The sequence below is a fragment of the Empidonax traillii genome, unplaced genomic scaffold (assembly GCF_003031625.1).
Source record: "Empidonax traillii isolate 1590-97213 ecotype Southwest subspecies unplaced genomic scaffold, ASM303162v1 scaffold87:size1256882, whole genome shotgun sequence".
NCBI lineage: Eukaryota > Metazoa > Chordata > Aves > Passeriformes > Tyrannidae > Empidonax > Empidonax traillii.
Window position 1 is genome coordinate 1,073,017 of NW_020955280.1, and position 21,176 is coordinate 1,094,192.

At 48.6% G+C, this 21,176-nt stretch overlaps 2 protein-coding genes across 3 annotated transcripts; both read left to right on the forward strand.

Moving 5' to 3' along the window:
• Positions 1-19: 19 nt before the first annotated feature.
• HYOU1 (hypoxia up-regulated 1) lies at positions 20-13,361 on the forward strand. Its single transcript, XM_027881398.1, has 24 exons — positions 20-121; positions 270-363; positions 1,179-1,257; positions 1,515-1,669; positions 1,765-1,841; positions 2,730-2,911; positions 3,492-3,607; positions 4,347-4,530; positions 4,939-5,073; positions 5,962-6,044; positions 6,144-6,276; positions 6,600-6,787; positions 7,052-7,190; positions 7,303-7,363; positions 7,649-7,731; positions 7,882-8,070; positions 8,229-8,428; positions 8,580-8,667; positions 9,220-9,342; positions 9,679-9,812; positions 10,156-10,240; positions 10,685-10,934; positions 11,757-11,840; positions 12,346-13,361. The coding sequence occupies exons 1-24, from the start codon at positions 55-57 to the stop codon at positions 12,402-12,404; spliced, it is 2,988 nt and encodes a 995-aa protein (XP_027737199.1). The 5' UTR covers positions 20-54; the 3' UTR covers positions 12,405-13,361.
• A 94-nt stretch (positions 13,362-13,455) lies between these two features.
• Positions 13,456-21,072, forward strand: SLC37A4 (solute carrier family 37 member 4). 2 transcript variants are annotated; one of them, XM_027881427.1, is made up of 9 exons: positions 13,456-13,682; positions 13,772-14,004; positions 15,312-15,555; positions 16,805-16,963; positions 17,334-17,419; positions 17,686-17,799; positions 18,058-18,123; positions 19,168-19,306; positions 19,591-21,072. In XM_027881427.1, the coding sequence occupies exons 1-9, from the start codon at positions 13,535-13,537 to the stop codon at positions 19,755-19,757; spliced, it is 1,356 nt and encodes a 451-aa protein (XP_027737228.1). In that variant the 5' UTR covers positions 13,456-13,534; the 3' UTR covers positions 19,758-21,072. The 2 variants fall into 2 exon arrangements, with proteins under 2 accessions (XP_027737228.1, XP_027737229.1); XM_027881428.1 differs by lacking the exon at positions 18,058-18,123.
• The last annotated feature ends 104 nt before the right edge of the window (positions 21,073-21,176 follow it).

Consider the following 21,176-nt stretch of genomic DNA (forward strand, 5'->3'; position numbering starts at 1 on the left):
GAGTCCAGCCTAGCCCAGCCGGGCCCAGTGCAGCCCAACCGAGCGGTGCCGAGCATGGCGCGGGTGCCCGGCCGGGCGCTGCCCTGGCTGCTGCTCCTCCTGTGCCTTCTGCCCGCCGCAGGTACGTGCGGGGCCGTGCGGGGCAGCGCGGTGGGAGGCGGCGGGGGAGCAGCGGCCGGTGCTTCGGTGCTGCCCCAGCGCCCTGACTGGGCTCACCCCTTGCCGGCCGCCGCACCGGGGGCAGGGTCTCACCGAGGGCTTGTCTGCAGAACCGGTGGCCGTCATGTCGGTGGACGTGGGCAGCGAGTCGATGAAGATCGCCATCGTGAAGCCCGGGGTGCCCATGGAGATCGTGCTGAACAAGTGAGCGGCTGTTCCAGCGCCCTGAGCTCCCCCGCGGGAGCCGTACGGGGGGCGGGGGGGTCCCAGTCTGCCCTACCAGGGCTGGATCCCGGGGGTGAAGGTTTCTGGAGCTCAGCCATCCATCCCTGTTTCTCTGCTGCCGGAGGGGCGCTCCCATCCTCCCCCCCATGGGAGCCGCCCTCGGTGAGCACCTATGGGGCATCGTCCAGGCCATCCTGGGGGGCTCGGGGGTGCTTTGGGCAGCTTTCCAGCGAGTGCCGAAAGCCCACGTGGTTATGGACACGTTGTGGTGTGAACCCAAAAGGGCACAGGTCATGTTCTCACCTCTCCCCTGATTCTCAGTTCCCCACAAAGCAGCCCGGAGCCAGGTTTGTTTTGCTGCAGCTGTTCAGAGCCCACACTTGTTGAGAAGCAGGTGGAGCTTTCCCTGCACTCAGCTGCTCCTGCAGCCCATCCCCAAGACCCTGAGTGAAGAACCTGTGGTTGGAAGGGGGCTCATGATCAGGAACATCCTCATTTTCGGGGAGACTAGAGATAACAAGTAGGTTTCTTACCTGACAATTGGCAGTCATAGCATGAATGAGGGAACTGTCTTGCCTTGGAGCAAAACAAAAAAATGAGCGTCCGCAGAGCACTGAAGGTGGCAGGTGGGCTTCTCTGCCAGTTCCTCAGCTGAGCAGAGACTGGACCTTCTCTCCCTAGCAGGTATCCGAGCACCTTCCCTTAGTCCTTCTGGAATGGGAACAACATCCTTCCTCACTGGAGACTGTGTGGAATGTTCACCTGTTTCAGGTGGTTTATTCCTCTCTCCACAGGGAGTCACGAAGGAAAACACCCGTGGCTGTTTCTTTGAAGGAGAACGAGCGTCTCTTTGGCGACAGCGCGCTGGGGATGGTAAGAGTTTCTGTCCACAGAACACTGGTATTCAAGGTTGTGATGAACGTCTGAGGCAGGGAATTTTATTGTTGTTCTGTTCTGCTCATCTCCTTGATGTGTTACTTGCTCTGTGTACTGGCTGTGTGCTCCTGCTCCCATAGCAAGAGTTACTCCCCACACAGCCTGGGAGGGGTTGGTTTGAGACTGGTGTAGCCAAAGGAATGCAGGTGGGTGATGTGCTCTTTTTTTTTTTTTTTTTTTTTCTTTCCCTGCAGTCCATAAGGACGCCTAAGGTGGCATTCCGGTACTTCCAGGATCTTCTGGGGAAACAAATGAATAACCCCCAAGTGGCGATGTACCAGTCCCGCTTCCCAGAGCATGAGCTGGTGAAGGATGAGACAAGGCAGACCGTTATCTTCAAGCTGTCCCCGTAAGTGGCTGCTTTTGGGTTCTTTGTGGGAGGGACTTTGGCTGCCAGGCTTCTGCAGCTCACTGTTGATGCCGTAATTTTCTTTCCCATTGTAGAACAATACAGTATTCTCCCGAGGAAATGCTGGGGATGGTCCTGAACTATTCACGTGGTCTGGCTGAGGAATTTGCAGGTTGGAAGGATTTAGCTGTTTTTTTCAGTCTGTGTGTGTTCACGTGTGTGTTTATGGATTCAAGTAGATACCAAAGGTGTTTGGAAGCTTAGGGGTTTTTAGAAACAGGATGTTGAGTCTGTCCAGCTATAGGCTGTAAGCAAGACTATGCAGTTGTCATTTGTTTCTAATATGATGCAAGTTTGGGAACTTACTCCTGTTTCGGTGGGCAGGCACCCCAGTTTCCGCCCAGCCTTGTGGTGAAGGAGCCTGACAGGCAGTCTCTGGAGAAAAGTGAAGTGTTTCCTCTCTCAAAGAGTGCGATCAGAGCGGAGGCACGCAGGAAGGTAGCTGCAGGGGAGGGTGGAAGTGGCCCTGTGAAGGCTGTGCTATGTCTGCTCTGGATGGAGACTGCTGCTGGAGCTGAACTACAAATAAAGAACAAAAAAGGCTCTCTGCTGTGAAGCTTGCTAACAGAGAAGGGGCTGCCATACATATTTGTGCTGTGTTGCTAATGAAATACCACAGTAATGAAAACTGGGTAAATTATTAGGAGGCTGTGTCTTGTAGTCTGTGACACTACAGCCAGTCCAAGGACTTTTCACTGTAGAGTGAACATGATCCAGTGGTAATGTAAGGCTCTATGAAGATAATATTTGCCCAGAGCATTTGAGAGTATCTTGACCTGTGAAAGCGAGGTCAGTAGACACGTGGCTTTGTGAGAATGTGCCAGGTCTGCTTGGTTTCAGCAGGACACAGAGATTCATCCCTAGGCATCCTCCTGCTGCTGTAGGATTGCATCCTGTACAAGTCTTTACCTTGGGTCCTCTGGCTTTGCTGCTGTCACTCTGTCACAAGTTTTGCATGTGGCTGACTGATCACTAAACGTGCTCCATGCATCTCTTTCAGAGCAGCCCATCAAGGATGTGGTGATCACAGTTCCTGCCTACTTCAACCAGGCAGAGAGGAGGGCGGTTCTGCACGCTGCTCGCATGGCTGACCTCAAGGTGCTGCAGCTCATCAACGACAACACGGCTGTAGCACTCAACTATGGGGTCTTTAGGAGGAAAGACATCAATGCCACTGCACAGGTAGGTGCTGCTGGGAGATGCGGAGAGCCCTGTCGAGTGCCTGCACAGAGGGGAGAAAGTGCTGCAGAGAATATCCGAAGAACTTAAGGCAGACTCTGCTGGTCAACCAGTCTCCGCTGTTTTCACATGTTCATCAACAAGACAAAGAGGTTAAACCCTGTGTACATGTGTGGTGAAGCCTAAGAGCTTCTGGAGTGAGGGCAGGTGCTGGGAGTTCCTGTTTTGTAAAACCTTTGTTTGTTCCTTGCCCATGAACTAGGGGAAATAACAGTAATGATTACTTGAGTTTTTGAGACACCGACTCGGAAGTACTTGATTTTCCTGAGGTTGGAGAAACTTTTAAAGAGCAAAGATTTGGTTTTTGAGCTATGAAATAGATGAGAAAAGTTTCCTTGTCCTTTTCTGTCAAATGTGACTCTAAACATCTCCTGTGTTTGGTCTGAGTCTTGCCCTTACAGTGTAAAGCCCGTCCAGGAATGGATAGTCATGGCTTGTATCATGCTGAAATCCATGGGTTCTTCCCTTATCCGTGTGGGATATTCAGGTGTTTCTGATTCACCGTCCCAGCTTTTCTTTTCAGAATATCATGTTTTATGACATGGGAGCAGGAAGCACCATTTGTACTATTGTTACGTATCAGACAGTGAAAACTAAGGACTCGGGAACTCAACCTCAATTGCAGATCCAGGGCATTGGGTAAGAATTCTGCATGAGTTGCACAAACCCCACAGGTCTCAGGAAAGAAACCATTTGTTTCACAGTCTCTACGTGTAGAATTTTGCAATGAGGTTTCAGCACAGAAATTTGGGTGGTTGAGTGGAAAACATTTGGAGCAAGAAAGCCCCATTTGGGAATAATTCTTGTGTTGTGCAGAAGGTAACTGAGAACTTCCATGAGGCAAGGAGGGAACTAGTGTACTTAGTTTGCTTCAGGCTTGCTTTTTGATAGCCTCAAACCATGTAAGCCTGTTCCATTTCATGTGATCTTATAGAAGTACAGTGTGTCAGTTTGAAAAAGAGGAATATCCTTGTAGAGAGGAATGAATGCGTTGCCAAGCAAAGAGGGGGGTGCTCTGCATAGCCAGCCCAGCAATTTTAACTCCAAAGCATTTATATTGCTTTTCCAAGAAAATATCTGAGACAGTTGTCCTTTGGCTTCTTAGCTGTTTTATATGATTGGCAATAGGGCCTTTATCACAAATGTAATGAAATTTCCTGCTCAAAGGCTGTTGTGACGGCGAATCTTCTTGTTCATTCTTTCCTTCTAATGTGTTACTTTTGGGGCAGCCATTGTTCTTTCACAGTCAGTCACAGCTCATAATATTGCAGCTACTTTTGACCAATTGCTGCTTTGCATATTTGTGAAATAACACATGAAGTTTGTTTGTATTTCAGTTCGGTTTCAGTTGTTTCATTCCTTTCATTGTTTTGCTCAGGTTTGACCGTACTCTTGGAGGTTTAGAGATGGAGCTTCGTCTCCGGGACTACTTGGCAAAGCTCTTTAATGAGCAACACCCTTCAAAAGATGTCCAGAAGAATCCCCGGGCCATGGCCAAGCTGCTGAAGGAGGCCAACCGCCTGAAAACTGTGCTGAGTGCCAATGCTGACCACATGGCACAGGTCTGACCTGCTTCTTGGGGCTCCTGCTTTTTTTTGGGCTAAGGGTGGGGTGAGTTGAGGACTGGTGTGAGGGGACACTGTGCCTCTGCAGTGCTGGTCTGCCAAGGAGCATCTTTCCTGTGGTCCTTCTCGGTTTGTGCCCCCTTGGTAGCACCAGTGGTTGAGTGGATTGAAAGAGAGTTATTCATATCAAGTTTGTTAAATAAACTTTCACTGAGAGAAGCTGTCTATTACACCCATGTTCAATCCTCTTGTCACTTTAGCAATGGCAGAGGCTCAAATGAGCACGATCAGGTCCGTGGTATGTTAAGAACGCCAGAACTTTTTTCATACTGGGGAAGCCAGGCAAAGATGTTGCTCAGGGAATGCTCCACAAATAATTTCTGGCTGGTTTTTTTTTCTGGACAGATTGAGGGACTACTGGATGACATCGACTTCAAAGCCAAGGTCTCAAGGCAAGAATTTGAGGATTTGTGCTCTGACTTGTTCAAGCGCGTCCCAGGACCTGTGCAGCAGGCTCTGAGCAGTGCAGAGATGAACATGGTACGTTTACGAAAATGCATTAACGAGCCTGAAGTTTCTGTGTGTGGAGCTGCTGTCACATCATGATCAAGGCACCCTTGGTTGTGCCATCAGCACTTCTGGGAGGTAGATGCTATTGTGGTGGTGGTGTTGGTGCTGCAGAACATTTACCTGCTGCAGTTCAATCAGGAATGTGTTGTGGCTCCCTGCACATTCCACCAGAAATTAAGGACTTGGAGGAGGGGTTTCTTTCTGTTAAAACACTTTACTCTTGGAGGTTTGAAATACTGATCTTTCCTCTTTTTGTCTTGGATTCTGGTTCTGGTCTCCTTCCTGAAACTTTAACGGAAAGAGCCTGGAAATAGAATTATTGGTGTTTGTGTTTCTCCTTTGTGCGCTCCCTAAAGAGAGCCCTGTTCTGGGCTGCAGTTGGACCAAAACTGAGGCAGGTTTTTAGAGAGAGTCACTGCAGTATTAAATACTCACTTTCCAGGGTACCAGGATGCGGTTGAGCAACTTTGGGCTCTAGTCTTCAATGCAAGACACTGAGTCACCTCTTAGAGTCCAGGTTTCTGGCTGTTCTAGTCCAACTGGCTCCCTCGGTCACTGTGTCCTCTGGCATTGAACTATAGTCTGTTTAATTCTGAGTCAAGCCACACGTTTCAAGTGGCTTGAAGCCGTGATCTCATTGTCACTCTGACAGACCTGACTCCAGGTGCTTCATGTTGACACGGCTTGTGTCATTCTGTCTGAGTTCTGTCAGGCACTGGCCTGCACAGGGACAGCAGGGTGCATGTTCTCAGAGCACCCCATCAGCATGTGGTGACTGGGAAAGGAGTATAAGGAAGCCCTGAACTTAGCTTTCCAAAATTGCTTTTTCAAGACAAGGTGACTGTTTCCAATCCCTAGGATGGAATTGACCAGGTGATTCTAGTTGGCGGTGCCACACGGGTCCCCAAAGTGCAGGAGGTTTTGCTGAAAGCTGTGGGCAAGTGAGTATGTGAGGCCCCCTTCTAGTCTGTCTCCCATTGGCAAGCTGCTGTTTGTGGCAGAGGCTGCAAACATCATGTCTGTTGCTTTTCCCTTTGTAGAGAAGAGCTGGGCAAGAATATCAATGCTGATGAGGCTGCTGCTATGGGTGCAGTCTACCAGGCAGCTGCTCTGAGCAAAGCCTTTAAGGTGAAGCCCTTCATTGTTCGGGATGCTGCTGTGTTTCCTATCCAGGTAACCCTTGGCTTTCCTTCTCTTGTGCAAGGTTTGGGCAAATGGGGTCATGCTGAGAGAAATAGTCCAGGTTGGAACCTGTTGGTTTTCTTTTAGTAAGGAAACTCTGGAGGTTTTTTTGCCGATCTAATAAAGAAAGGAAAAGAAAGCCTTCTGTACTGTAGAAGTGCAATATTCAAGTAGCCAGACACATGGAAACTTCAGTTGAGGAATATTTTCCTGTCCTCCAACTTTTACATAAGGCAGAGGAGCCAGACGCTGCTTCTGTAGATGCCACAGAAGAAGCTGGTATTTGCTGAGTCTCACTTTTGTTTGTTTTGCAGGTGGAGTTTACTCGTGAAGTTGAGGAGGATGATAAATCGAGGAGTTTAAAGCATAACAAGCGGATTTTGTTCCAGCGCATGGCGCCCTATCCCCAGCGCAAAGTGATCACTTTCAACCGCTACACAGATGACTTTGAGTTTTATGTCAACTATGGAGATCTGACATTCCTGAGCCAGGATGACCTGCGGTGAGTTAAGCCCAGCACCTGAGCTGGCAGCTCTAGGGCAGTGCAACACACCTGGCTGGGAATATATTGCTGGGCAACCTGTGTGTCTGACTGGCACTGGCACATCTGTTCTCTGAGCTGCATGTGCTTTAGCAAACCGAACCCCTGCCAGTCCCTGCTTTGTGCAGTTGCTCATCACTGCCAGCATGACCGTGAGCAGGGGTTAGCTGTTCTTAAGCACTGTTATCCTGAGATCTCTTTCTGCTTTTGTCTCTGTGTCATCAGAGTTTTTGGTTCTCTCAATCTCACTACTGTGAGGCTAAAGGGAGTTGGGGAGAGTTTCAAGAAGCACTCAGATTATGAATCCAAAGGGATCAAAGCTCACTTCAATATGGATGAGAGTGGAGTACTGAGTCTTGACCGGGTAAGCACCACCTGTTGAGATGGTTGTCAGCTGATATATTTTCCAGTTCTGTCCCTCTCTCTGGTATGGATGGTCCCTTATTAAAACTAATCCTGAGCTCCCTATTTTCAAGGTGGAATCTGTGTTTGAAACCTTGGTGGAAGACAAACTGGAGGAGGAGTCAACACTGACAAGTAAATGCTGAACTTTGATATTCTCACTGACTGTTTTGTTACCTGTTGTTGTTGAGATAACTACACACATTGCATTTCTTTGGATGTGGGAGGTTACACAGTCTGTGCACGCAAGGACATGGAGGGAGGGTGGAGAAGGATGAGTCTTGAGTGTGTGGAGTTCACCTGCCAAGGGATCTCCTTGGCAATCGTTACGGTTGTGAGGGGAAGGACTGAGAGCTGAAGATGACTTTATTCCTCCTTTGGATACGTAACATTCTGGATTTTTTTGTCTCCCATTGACAGAACTTGGAAACACCATCTCAAGCCTGTTTGGGGGTGGTGGCCCTACGCCAGAGACGGGGGAGAACCTGACAGACCCTGTTCAGGTGAGCCCCAGTGGGATTGCCAGCAGGAGGGAGCCCCTGCGCCTTGTTGTGGCAATTGTGTAGAATTACCTCTTCTGTGAAACACTTGCATGGAATTTCTACATTTAAAACACTGGTTTGCTTTCTCCTTTACTTGCCTGTGATGACCAGGAAGAGGAAGAGAGCCTAGCAGAAACAGGTAAAGAAGAGCAGGGTGAGAAACAAGACCAGAAAAGCAGTACTGAAGATGGTGGTGAAGAGCAGGGAGAAGAGAAACAGCAGTCTCCAGGCCAGTCAGAAACTGCCTCTCCAAAAGCAGAGTCACAGAAAAAGGAAGAAGGCGAGAAATTAGAGCCTCAGGTAAGCATCAGATTGAAGGAATTAGACTAATTTCCATACCTGAGAAATGGCGTTTCCTTAGTGAAATTCTCTCTTCTCTATTAGTGCCCTGCCTCGGAAAAACATTGGTGGAGTCTGAAAACCTGTTCCTTTGCCTGTGAACATACTTTGTGTTACAGGATCCTAAAGAAAACAGAGAAACTGCAAAAGAGGAAGAACTGTCCAAAAGTTCTAGTGACAGCACAGCTGCCAAAACAGAGGAAGAGAAGAAGATCAAAGCACCCAAGAAGCAGAAGCTTGTCCATGAGGTCACCATGGAGGTGGATGTAAACGATGTGCCTGACCTGGTCGAAGATGAACTGAAGAGCTCAATGAAAAAGTAGGTTTGCAATGGCTTTGCCAGGTTAGAGCTCTAGATGAAGCTTTGGAATGGTGATGGCTCGTATAGTACTGCTCAGGAGCTGGTGTGTGATGTGCTGCTCATCCAAAGGCACTTCCTACCTTTGATTTCTGTTCTCTTTGCGTGTTAGACTCCAAGACTTGACGATCAGAGATCTAGAGAAACAGGAAAGGGAAAAGTCGGCCAACAGCTTGGAGTCATTCATCTTTGAGACCCAGGTAAGAGAGGGATATAAAGAAATGAGAATTCCAGGAGAGCAAGTAGAAGTGTCTTGCACAGCTTGTGGCTCCTCTGAGTGCAGAGATGTTGTTTGAGCTGGGGGAAGCTGATTTGAAGAGCCCAGCTTTCATCTTTCAGTCACTTTTTTTGATGCTGTTAGGCTTCTCAGGGCCATGTTTCCTCAATACAAAATGAACATTCCCTTCGGTGTGTGTAACACATTGTACTTGTGCTCTCCAGTATCCCTTATATGCACTTACCTGCGTGCTTTGAAACAATCGGCCCCAGGCTTTAAAGAAGCTACAGCTTGTCAAGAACTGTTGTGCAGAAGAAGCAACTAGTGTTAAGTGCATGTGAAATTATGGCTATTGCAGCATTACCATCATTTACCTGGGCTGTGCATGTGTCTATATCTGGTGTATTCCCATCATGCTCCTGGCTGTGGGAGGGTGCAGGCAGCACCCCAGCCCAGTTGCAAGTGGGTGCTCTGTGTGTTTTATGCTTCCAGGCTCAGTGGTGTTTGACAGGAGTGTTTGCTCTGGTCTTTTCAGGACAAGCTTTACCAAGAGGAGTATCAGTTCGTCTCAACAGAGGAGCAGAGAGAAGAAATTTCCAAAAAGCTTAATGAGGCTTCCAGTTGGATGGAGGAAGAGGGCTATACAGCTGCAACGAAGGTATTGCTGTGTGCAGTCAGGATACCACTGCTCTCACTGACATGGAAATGATCACACAGGCTGACAGAGCCTTTGTAACCTGGTTCTTGAGAGTTTCTTGCTTCTTAAGTGCATTATGTAGAGAACAAAAGACGAGATTGTCCCAACCATGGGTGCTTCTTCAGCAGCTTCAGCAGGAACCTATTGATTCCGCTTAAAGCTTTGTCACGTGGCTCTTTTTACTGCACTAAAACAGTGTATTTGATAGAGTAAACAAGAAATGTAGTTTTAATTTCTGAAGTCTTCAATGTTAGACAATGATCAAACTGTCTCCTTTCTCCTCTCCCACATTTACAGGAGCTGAAAGACAAGCTTTCAGAGCTGAAAAAACTTTGTAGGAACCTTTTCTTCCTTGTCGAGGAAAGGAGAAAGTGGCCAGAACGCCTGGCAGCCCTAGAAAGTCTGCTCAACCACTCCACCATCTTTCTCAAGTAAGAGCAAGCAGGCTGCTGGGAGGGAATGTCACACAGGTGGTCATCTAAGAGCTGCCAGTGGAACAAGACCAGAATGAATGTGTTCTGAAAGTCCCTAGCACTTTCTGAGAAAAGACAAGCAGAGCTCTGCTCCCCGTGCCCAAGTCTGTAGGACCCTTGAACAGGGGCACGTGAGCTCTGTCCAAACTGGGGAGGCAGGAAGGTTCCAGTGCTGCACGCACCCCATGGTGGTTGTTATGTTATTGTATTACTTGAGCTGTAACCACAGAGTTGCCAAGGTGCAGTTGAGCCAAGGAGTTAAGCTTGACTTAACGAAAATAAGCTTTCTTCTTGTCTACAGGGGGGCCCAAATGATTCCAGAGTCTGACCAGATATTCACAGAAGTGGAACTGAGTACACTGGAAAAAGCCATCAATGAAACAACGGTACTAAAGGATGGAGTGATGCTGGGGCAGGGTGGGATAGCAGCTTGGGTTGTGTTTCCTCCCTGAAGGTCATGGAGTAGAGTGTGCATATTTTGTTTTTGTGCCACCAGCAAACCTTTTGTGTGTTTGAGTGTTTCCTAATGCTCAGCCTGACACCGGCATGGCTGGAAGGTATAGTGGTTCCTGTGTTGCATTTGGAGTTGTCTCTGGGGTGATGGTAGAGCCCAGCGATTTGACTGCAGTTTTTAAAGGCAGCACAGCAGCTGGATTTTGTTTCTCTTTGTCCTGTTTCTGAGTAACTAAGAGGTTGGTGGAAACGTAGCAGGGAGCAGAGCTGTCCTAAGGCAGAAAGACCAGGGACAGTGACTTTGAGATACTGTGACATACAGCAGTTCCTGTAGCCCAGACACATTCCAAAAGCACCTCTTCCCTCACATCCCACAGATCTGGAAAAATGAGACGCTGGCTGAACAGAACAAGCTCTCTCCGACTGAGAAACCTGTGCTGCTGTCCAAAGATATAGAGCTCAAGATAGCAGCCCTTGACAGGGAAGTGCAGTATCTCCTGAATAAGGCCAAGTTTGCAAAACCCAAACCCAAAAGGGAGAAAAACGCCACAAAAACCGATTCAGCCAAGAATGCTACAGCCCCTGAGACTGAGAACACTATCCCTCCCACGGAGGGGAAACAAGAAGGTAAGGAGCAGGTGGGGAGTGTGTATATAACTTTTAGTATATAATTACCACGTGTAACAACACACTTGTGTCTCTCTGCCTTGAGTGAAAAGGAGCTAAAGAAGGGAGGACAGTAGTTAACCGGAATTAAATTACCTTCCTCTTAATTTTCAAAGACAGCTGGGAACATCTACATATGGCAGCATCCTTTTCCCCCCACTGCTTGGGTTTTTTTGTGAGGAAACAGAAAATATATATGTATTTCCACAACGGTTAGTCAGTCTCTCACTTGCTGGTTACCTTCTTGGAAAGATAAGCCATTGACTGTACTCTGATGTGCAGAGAGAAGTACTCAAGGTCTGGTCCTAGATCAAGGAATAGAATGAGCTGTTGATGAGAAAGGTTTGTGACCTAGATAGACCCCAGGAAAAAAAATATCTTGGGACACTAGGACTTGCAGTTTTCTGAACTTTCTAAAATCCTAAGGTCCTGAGTCTCCTGGTCCTTTTAAATCTGGAGTGCTGTTTGTCAGCAGAGTTCCTACTGAGCGAGGGATCTTGCTCATAGTCACAGCTCCAAAGGTCACTTGCTTGTGCAACCAGTCAGTCTTCAGGGCTTCCGAGGATGTAAAGCCTGGCACTAAGAGGCAGTGGGGAATAAGGAGCACTTTTGTGATGCTTCTCTGAGTGTTATAGAGCAATCCACTGTGAGAGTGAACTATTACAGTTCTGCTGAGGCACCACAGATGGCTGGTTTAACCTTGCTTCTATTCACCTAATCTCCCTGCACCTTGTCTCCTGTGTTTTCTCTCTTGACTTTTATTTCTTTCTGCTTTAAATGTAGACAAACTGGAGGATATTGGTCCAGCCAAGGAACCTCCCACAGCTGAGAAAGCAGCAATAGATGCTGAGCCTGGATCAGACTCTGGTGGGTAAATGTTTGACTAATGATCTGTAACTTGGGAGCTGCAAGTACAAGCTGTCTGTGGGCTGCTGTGCAGATTTTTAGCTGCGGGAGGTAGTACAAGGGTAGAACCCGACTGCAGATACATTGTTAATTCTGGAAACAGGAAGACAGATTCCAGTTCCTTGCTGTCCTACATTTTTGTTGTTCAGAATGAAGTTATAATGCACAGCTGCCTCAGCAGCTGCTCTGTGCCCCTGCCCCTGCAGTTTGCAGCCAGTCCTGTGGCTGTGGGACTGGCTCTGATCGAGAGCTGCCGCGGAGGCACAGATTGGTTCTGCCACTCCCATCGCCAGGGCGGCCTGTTAAGAGGTGCAGTTCACAGTGTTAGTCCCCAAAGCATCCTCGACCTCTGTACCATGGACTGAGAGTTTAGTGGAAAACTTCATGAATGTCAGGGACTCTTGGCACTGCTTTGCATGCTGTGAAAACCACTGCAGTGTGTAACTGAGTTTGCTTCCTTACACAGGGTCCAAAAAAGAGAAGACAGAAGCTGGAGGAGAAAGCAGGAAAAACGATGAGTTGTAACACCCTAAAATCTCACGAATGTCAGCATCTATTTATTTCATTGTTACTTTCTTGTTTTTCTCATGGACCTGGTTAGTCATTATGTAAATGGAACACAGCAAGAGTCTGACAACACAATGGGGTAGAGATGTAAATTTATTTTTTTGTTCTTTCTGGGGATTTTGGCGCTACTAACTTAGTGAATTGGTTTTTATTTTTCTTTCCTTATGTGTGGCAGAGTGCCCACCAAGAATAATCTCTGTTTCAGTACAGAAGTCACCAAAGTGACTTTTCTGTGGGGAGAAAGCAGTAAAGAAAATCTTAAGCTTTAGGAAGTAACTTGGAACATAAACTCTGCCTCACCTCTAGTGAAGATGATTGCAGGAGGATATGGAGCTGAGGTGCTCTTTTCTTTGCATATGAGGCTCTGACTTACAGCAAATTTGTGATTTCAGCTAGTGGGAAGTGTATTATTGTCTGCATTCATGGGAAGGTGGAACAGAACTGGGCAGGCAGAGGATCTGTGCTTTGAGACACAGCTGTGTCTGTTTTCCATAGGCTGTTTGTTAAAACCGTCTGTCCCATGCTCTGTAGTAGAGTCCAAAAACCATGACGTGAGACTTGACAAAAAGATTCTGTTTATAGTTTAAAAAGTTCAGAAAAGACAACACTGAATGCTGAGGAGAGGGAAAGAAGGGCTGTGTTGGCACACCCTGTAGTCACTGGGATGGCGATATGGACCACAGGGTAGGCAAAACCAAACCTGGAAAATCTAATGGCAACTGCCCTCTTTCCTCGGCATCTTTTGCACTCGGACCAGCTTCATCGTGACTCTCCCTGTCTTGGCCGTGGCCTCCTGCCCCCCTCGGACCGTCCCTGCTGCTGCCACACAGACGAATGGTGTCCGACGGCCGCGAATGTGCATCTAACGTTTTCCGTTTGGGCCTCTTCAACCAAAAATAAAAACTACAGATCCTGGGAGGCTCTGCCGAGCGGTGCCGTGTGTGCCGGGAGCTGCGGGCGTGGGCGGGGCGGGGCGGGACTTCCGCGGGGCGGGGCGGGGCCGGTCCGTGCCGGGTCCGAGCTCCGGTCCGAGCTCCGGTCCGTGCCCCCGCTCCGCTCCGCTCCGTGCCCGCGGGGAGCGCGGCGCGATGGCGGCCGGCGGGTACGGGCGGTACCGGGCCGTGATCTTCGCGGCCATGTTCGTGGGGTACACGCTGTACTACTTCAACCGCAAAACCTTCTCGTTCGTCATGCCCGCCGTCATGGCTGAGGTGTCTCTGGGGAAGGACGATCTGGGTGAGTGCCGGTCCCGGCCCCCGCCGCCCCGCCGGCCCCGAGTGGCCGTGCCGCGGGCTGAGGCGCCTCCCGGGCTCTGCCCGCTGCAGGTCTCATCACCAGCAGCCAGTCCGCAGCCTACGCCATCAGCAAGTTCATCAGCGGCGTCCTCTCGGACCAGATGAGCGCCCGCTGGCTCTTCTCCTCTGGCCTCCTCATGGTGGGCTTGGTCAACGTGGTCTTCTCCTGGAGTTCCACCGTCACGGCCTTCGCCGGGCTCTGGTTCCTCAACGGCCTGGCCCAGGGGCTGGGTTGGCCACCCTGCGGGAAGATCCTGAGGAAGGTGAGTGCGGGGAAAGGTGGAGGTAACTTGTCACCGCTCTCCTGACCTGTCCTGGCAGCAGGGCTGTGGAGGCCCTGCACAGCCAGAGGAGCTTGCACCTCTTCCTGCTCCCTTCCAGCCAAGGAGGTCAGAACTACTATCTGTACTTTCTGCTGCCTGTGGAACAAGTTTCTGTGTACAGGAATCTGCTTATTATAGCAAAGATTCAGTCTGTAGCCCCTGCCTGTATGTGCCTCGAGTCTGATTCTGTTTGGTGAGTAACATCCCCTAGTAGTAGAGTTCTGCCCTGTAGGGATAGACTTTGTTGGAATTAAATATTTTAAGCGTGGACACAGAGGACTGCTCATCTGCTGCTGTGGTGGTTTGCTGCAGGGCAGGGGGCAACGAGCAGAGTTCCATCTGCACGCTTGGGCAACCCAGGAATTCCAAACTGCAGGTGGTTCCGGTATAATACTGGGTAATGTGGAGGAACGGTGTGAGGTGACTATCTAAGCTCTGTGTACTTGGGCTTTGAGACAGTCTTAAGGGAACAGATAGGAAAGGTGGAAGGAAAACGGAGGAAAGGAGGTCGATTAGCTTTGTGCTGATCCCTCATGGAAGATGTAAAATCCAGGAATACGTGTACTGCACGTACTTGTGGAATGGGATGGGGGAGAGATGTATCACTGCTTTGCCCTTCTGCCAGGCACACAGCCTCACCTAAGTGGCAAGAAAAGGGCTGTTCAGGATGGTTGCATGCATGGAAAAGAATATCCCAAATAACAGAACATCAGCCATGGTGTTTCCTGAAGACATTCATGAACGTAGCTCTCAGACATTTTCCTGCCGACGAGAACCACCCAAGTGGTTCTGGCTCTGCATACTTGTTGCAACACAGAGCCTGTTATGCTTGATATTTAATGCAACAGGGAGTCCTAAAGTTACCCTGTGACTCTCTGTGTATCCATCCATGGTCCTGAGCCAGCAGACCTCTCCAGGACTACACAGTTCCTAACAAGTGAGTACTCAGAACCATGTGCTCTTAAATTTGCCTCTCCTGGCCCATGTCTCAGTTTCATGATCTGTAAATGGAAGTGACTCTGAGCTGGCTCACAATGTGAGCACCTGTCAAACTCTTATGCTGACACTTGAGTAGCATTTGGAGTTCCCTGCATGACTAAAGTAGGGAAGTGTGGGTGCTCCCTCTACCTGCTTTTGTAGATCAGTGTCTAAATTGCTCCAACCCCACAGCAAGGGCCTCGAGGGAGGATTTTCCAGTGTGCTGTCACTCTCTTACACCTCATGCTGTTTTTCTTGTTGTTGCACAGTGGTTTGAGCCTTCCCAGTTTGGGACTTGGTGGGCAATCCTGTCTACAAGCATGAACTTGGCTGGAGGCTTAGGCCCCATTGTTGCTGCTCTCGTGTCTATGAACTACGATTGGCGCATGACTTTGTCCTTCTCTGGCTTCACCTGCGTGGTTGTCTCTTTTGTTTGCCTTGTCCTGATTAAAAACGAGCCATCGGATGTTGGGCTGCCCAACATTGAACATGGAGCCAAGAAAGGGAAGAAAGGTGAGCATGTTACTTTGCTGCCAGCAGGCAGCCACGGGAAAAGGTGCAGTGTCTTCTATCTGTTCTGGCACAGGCGTGTGGCTCTCAGTGTACAGAGACCCCCATCCTTCCCAATTCCTGAAATCACGGCTTGGCAGGCACACATTAAGGGGTTGATTTTGGCAGTTTTATTCTGGTTAACTGCCAAGCTGCTGTGTTGAAGTTACAAAACTGTATAAACCAAGGGCCAGTTTGGGGAAGAGGTTGGTGTGAGGGCTCCTGAGGTTGTCACAGAGCAGGCAAAGAGTCTGACCTCTCTTAGCCCTGCTCCTCAGCCTGCCAGCAGCTGCCAGTATGTCATTGAGAAGCTCATGGCTGGCTCTCCCCCTGTGAGTCATGTCTTCCTGCTGCCAGCGCCCCGGTTTTCTTGGGGCCTCGTGCACTCAGACTGCCAGCACAGTCTTAGTGAAGTGCTGGAGAGAGGAAAACACAACAGCAGGAAATGTTTCCTTAAGCCTGACCTTCTGCTCCTCTGCATTAGGAGGGGGCAGGTGATTCTCCCCTCACCCTGCCATGGGTTCTCTTGACCCTTGGCTTGCAGTGGACTCTGCTCAGTGTTTCTGTCCTAACTTAGGACATCTAGTTAGTAAATGTTTGCTCAGACCACTGAGTGTGGTGATTCTCTGAAAGCAGAGCAGGTAGAGGGGAATTGCAACACAAGGTGGCTGTTGTATTTTAAAGGCCAGTGGAAACTCGGCCTATGCACCACACTGCCCCATGATGCCTGTGCTGCCAGACTTGATCTTTTTACATCAGAAAAGAATATTGCTTCCCCGGAGTGTTCTCTAGAGAGAGCAGGTTTGTTGGTATTCTGGAAGACTAATGCAAAACTCAAAGTAGCACCTGAAAGTCAGCATCTTTCTTTGGGTCTGTGCAGTGGCTTTCACAGGCACAGCTTAAAATCTCTCCCAGAGAATCTGGAGAAGCCGATAAATATTCTAACAACCTTTGTGAAGGGTTTATTGGCAACCACAATACAGAAAATTCCTGGGAGCAGTGTTTTGATTATTCTTTTCAAATCTTCGATGAATGTGGGATAAAATGACAGAAAAGATTTTGAAATCACCAGAACAAGGGGAGGTAAAGCAGCAGCTGTGAATATCTCCCTGAGTGGGGATGTTCTCGTGCATGGACCCTGCCTGCAGATCTGTCTGTGTGGTTCAGCACCTGTGCTTGAGCTGTGGTAATGCTCCTCCTGACCTTCCTGCAGGTTCTTCCAGTGACAACAGCACCTTGACAGAGTTGCTGCTCTCGCCGTACCTCTGGGTACTCTCGACAGGCTACCTGGTCGTTTTTGGAGTGAAGACGTGCTGTACTGATTGGGGACAGCTCTTCCTGATCCAGGAGAGGGGACAGTCCATGCTTGTGGGTAAGATGTAAAGCTGCATTTTGCTGCAATCTGGGAGGTGTTGCCCAGAGCTTGCCTGGGTACAGGAGAAGGACAGAGGCCTCTCCACCTGAGAGACTTGATTGCCTACCTTCTAGTTCTGCTTAGATACACACAGGTGTTTAAATAACTCAGTGATGTAGTTACTGTGTGCACAAAGCCTCCCCTTGCCAGGACCCTCCTGGGATGGTAGACAGACGTTCCTGAACAAGGATTAGCCAGAGGGCTGTGTCCAACAGAGCTGCTTGAGCTTACTGTGAGCTGACAGCAGTGGGGCTGGTCTGACATCCACACCAGCTTTGCTGCTTATACCAAATCTGATGGGCTGTTCTTTATTTCACCTGCATTCTAGGCAGTTCCTACATGAGTGCCTTGGAGATTGGGGGCCTGGTGGGAAGCATTGCTGCTGGATACCTTTCTGACAGAGCAGTAGCAAGAGTAAGTAATGTGCACCTTCAGGAGTGCTGGGCAGGTGACACAGAATCAATCTGAGCTGCTTCACTAAGGGGCTTGGGCAAGGTGGTGTCCCTGTGGGTATGACTGAGAAACAGGCCCATACCCAGTTCTGCCAGCGTGCATGGCATGCTGCTGATGTGCCATCTGTGTTCGTGACTGGACTGTGTGGATGGTGTTAGTCACTATGAGTATAAAAGGAAGGAGGTCCCTCAAATTTCGCACTGTCAGCTTTCCTTCCTGTGTTACAGGTGGGTCTGTCAAGCTACGGGAATCCTCGGCACACACTGCTGCTTTCCATGATGGCTGGGATGTGTGTGTCCATGTTTCTCTTTCGGGTCACAGTCACAGGCGACTCTCCCAAGGTAATCCACGTGCAGCAGCTGGCCATCAGTTGTAGGGATAGTCCTTGAATGGGGAGGTTTGATGACAGGGAGTGTGGCTGTTGTCTTCACCCTTCCTTTGGGTTTCTTTGTGCTATGGAGAAGCACTGACTTAGCCTGGCTTGGGCTGCTCCTGGTTGGTGTGGGCAGCCTGCCTTACCGGCTGGTTTTGCATCTGCCCTCATTATTGCTAAATAAATTAAACTTCTTTTCTCCTTTCCTTTTTTATTTCTTCTTCAGGAACCCCGCTTCTGGACTGTAGCCTTGCAGCCTCTAGCTGATCTTACAGGCCTAAAAGAACATGAGGTTTCTGCTTGCATTTTTTCTCCCTCTACCTGTTTCCGCTTTCCTTGGTCTGCCTTACTCCTATCCTGGAAGGTTGGTTAGCACCTCAGAGCTTAGAACCAGGGCACTGAGAAGAGGTTACTGTGAGTTTTGTAAAAGAAACCTTTTCTTAAATTAATTTGATTATGCTTACTTTAAAAGTCTAAATGTAAATCTTTAAAGTTCTTATAAAGAAGATTCTGAGAACTTCTGTTTGTTAGGTAAAATGTGGCCAGTTAAGAGGTCTTGTGGGTGAGATCATGAAGAACGATTCTGCTCTGGCAGATGTATTCCTACTTAGTTTCTGGCAAGTGTTTTCCTAATTCGTCATTTCTGTTTTATATCTGGAAAATAAGATGGCAATTACTTCCTCCTGGGCTTTTTGAAATGGTGTTTGCAGTTCAAAAAGTATACTGTAATGTAAGGGTGTTACTTATCCTTTGTTGTGCAAACAGGAGACTGATAATTTTGGGCCAGGTAGGTTTCTTAAGAGCACAAGCTAACACTGAAGTTCAGTCTGTTGGGTTGTTTTTGGCTTTTTTGGTTCTCAGTTTAGTAGCATAGAGGTTATCAGATCAGAGAGAGGTGTCTCACAAATAAAGATGCTCTGATCAGTTGCATGCATCTAAACTGAAAAAAGCTGTCAGTTGGTGTCTCCAGGATTATTTTTGAAAACAAGCTGATTCACAGCTCTCTCCTGTGCTTTCACAAGCTCATTGCCTGTCTCTCTTTGATGTTCTGTTTCTTTCTTGCAAATCACAAGATGTGTTAACGGTGTGGGGGGGCAGAGCTGTGGGAGGGAGGAGAGCTTGCACTGGCCGTAAGACGGAGTGGTGGAGATGCTGCTGGGCTGCATATATCTGTACAGGCTTGAGCTCTTTTTGCTGCAGGCCAGGGAGCTGGTGTCAGTCCAAACATGTCAGAACTCCCTGGTACCATGTGTGGGATCTGAGAATTGTCAGCAGCTGCTTACTGATAGCGGTGAGGTGCACAGATCCTGTTTCTTATCTTAACTTATTTTGACAGCTGTGGATCCTGACTCTGGGAGCTGTGTTTGGGTTCTCCTCATATGGGCCAATTGCCCTGTTTGGGGTCATAGCCAACGAAAGTGCCCCTGCCAACCTGTGCGGCACCTCCCACGCCATAGTGGCCCTCATGGCCAATGGTAAGTTATACCCATTTCCCAAAAAAACAAACAAAACCCCTGCACATTCTTGGTGATGGTCTAGCCCCTGGTTGCCAAGTTACTGATCATGGGAAATCACATAAGGGGCAGAGATAATGGAGCTGGAAGCCCCAGGGATGCCTCCTGCTGTGCCCAACAGGTTTTGCGTTGGGCTTGAAGTTCAAACCAGACCTTAGGAATATTTGTACATGCAAAAGCAAGTATTAGCAGATAAAATTGGGGCACACAAGCATTACTAGTTTTCTGTTTGTTTTTCCTTGCAGTTGGGGGCTTCCTGGCTGGATTGCCATTCAGTACAATTGCTAAGCACTACAGCTGGGCCACAGCCTTCTGGGTAGCCGAAATCACCTGTATTGGTAGCACAGTGGCTTTCTTCCTCCTGCGGAACATCCGCACCAAGATGGGCAGGATTCCCAAGAAGGCTGACTGAAGATAAGCTGCTCGGTGAAAAGGATGTTCCCACGCTGACGTGAATGATGCTTGTTTTTGTTTAACTGGCCTAGGAGTGAGTTTACCTATTGCTGCAACCTAGATAAAAATGTCTCAACTTCTCATCCACTGTAAGGTGCCTGAGGGCACAAGGTTCCTGCTACTGATCACTTTTTCCCTTGAGATGTGATAATTCACCTAGTTTACATTTGCAATGATTTTTCTGTACCTCTTTCTCACAGCACTGCTGATGAAGTGAGCAGGCTCCGCAGCTGGAGCTTCCCCACTACAAATGGTCTGAAATGACCGGCTTCAGGTGCACTTACCTTTCGTTTTGTTGTTACTGTTTGTCTCAGCCATTAACTGAGACATTAATCAGTTCAGCTTCGCTGCTCAGGGGCCCCTGAACTGAGCCTTTGCCACCTGTGTCCACCTGGTCCAGCTGCCATTAAGCGCAGCTGTCCCAGGTCACTTGGTATGTGCTACTTGTGCGCTCGGCCCCAGGACAGCAGCAGAGCAGGGAATCATGACAACTGCAGTCCAGCCTCATGGCTGCTTTGACAGCAGTGAGGCTTTAGCTGTACCAGGGGTAGTTGTTAGGAGCAAGGGAGTGTTGCTGTAGAGAAGCGAATGGCAGGATGTGTTGTGGCAGGGCTCTCCCCAGCACTTAGGAACAGGCACATTTCCAGGGAATTTGTGGCATTTAAAGAAGCTCCTTCTAGTGAACTGATCCTGCCTAGTGTGATGTCTATGTGCAATGTTAATGATTTGCAGGGGAGGCAGCTGCTGCCAAGTCAGCTCATAGTGAGTGCTCTGCAAATCAGCCAGGAAAACTGCCCCAGCTGCGACAGTAGCCACCACCAACCCACAGTTTCTGCAGCTGGATTTTGTGATAACCTCTATTTGTAGAATGGGCTTTTTTTTTTTTTTCAATACAAGGTGTGTAGTCTGGGGTGGTTTTGGTCAAGAGCTGCATCTCTCAGGCAGCGGGCAGTGGCTTAGGTTGCCTCCAAGTCAACCTTAGCAGAGCCACTGTGGACCGCCTTGAGCAGTCAGACACAGCACTCTGCAATAAGTACACTCAGGTTTTTAATTGGGATTTTGTTGTGTATTCTTGTTTTTCCCCAAAAGGATTTACTGCTTTAGGGTCCTGAAAGAGGCAAGTTCAACTTGTGAAGAACCTGCATGCAGGTACTTTGCTGAACAGCTTGATTTCAAGAGTAGTTAGTCAGCCTTAATTAAACAACAGAAGTGAATTAAATTTTGTACTTAATTATATGATCTTCTATATGTGAAATAAAAATGGAGCAGTGTCACATGGGCCCAGGTTTTCTTAAGGAGAATGGCATAAGCAAACCCACCAAAACTCATTTATCCTCTTGGCGGTGCCACTGGCACAAGTGTACCCACCAATAGAAAG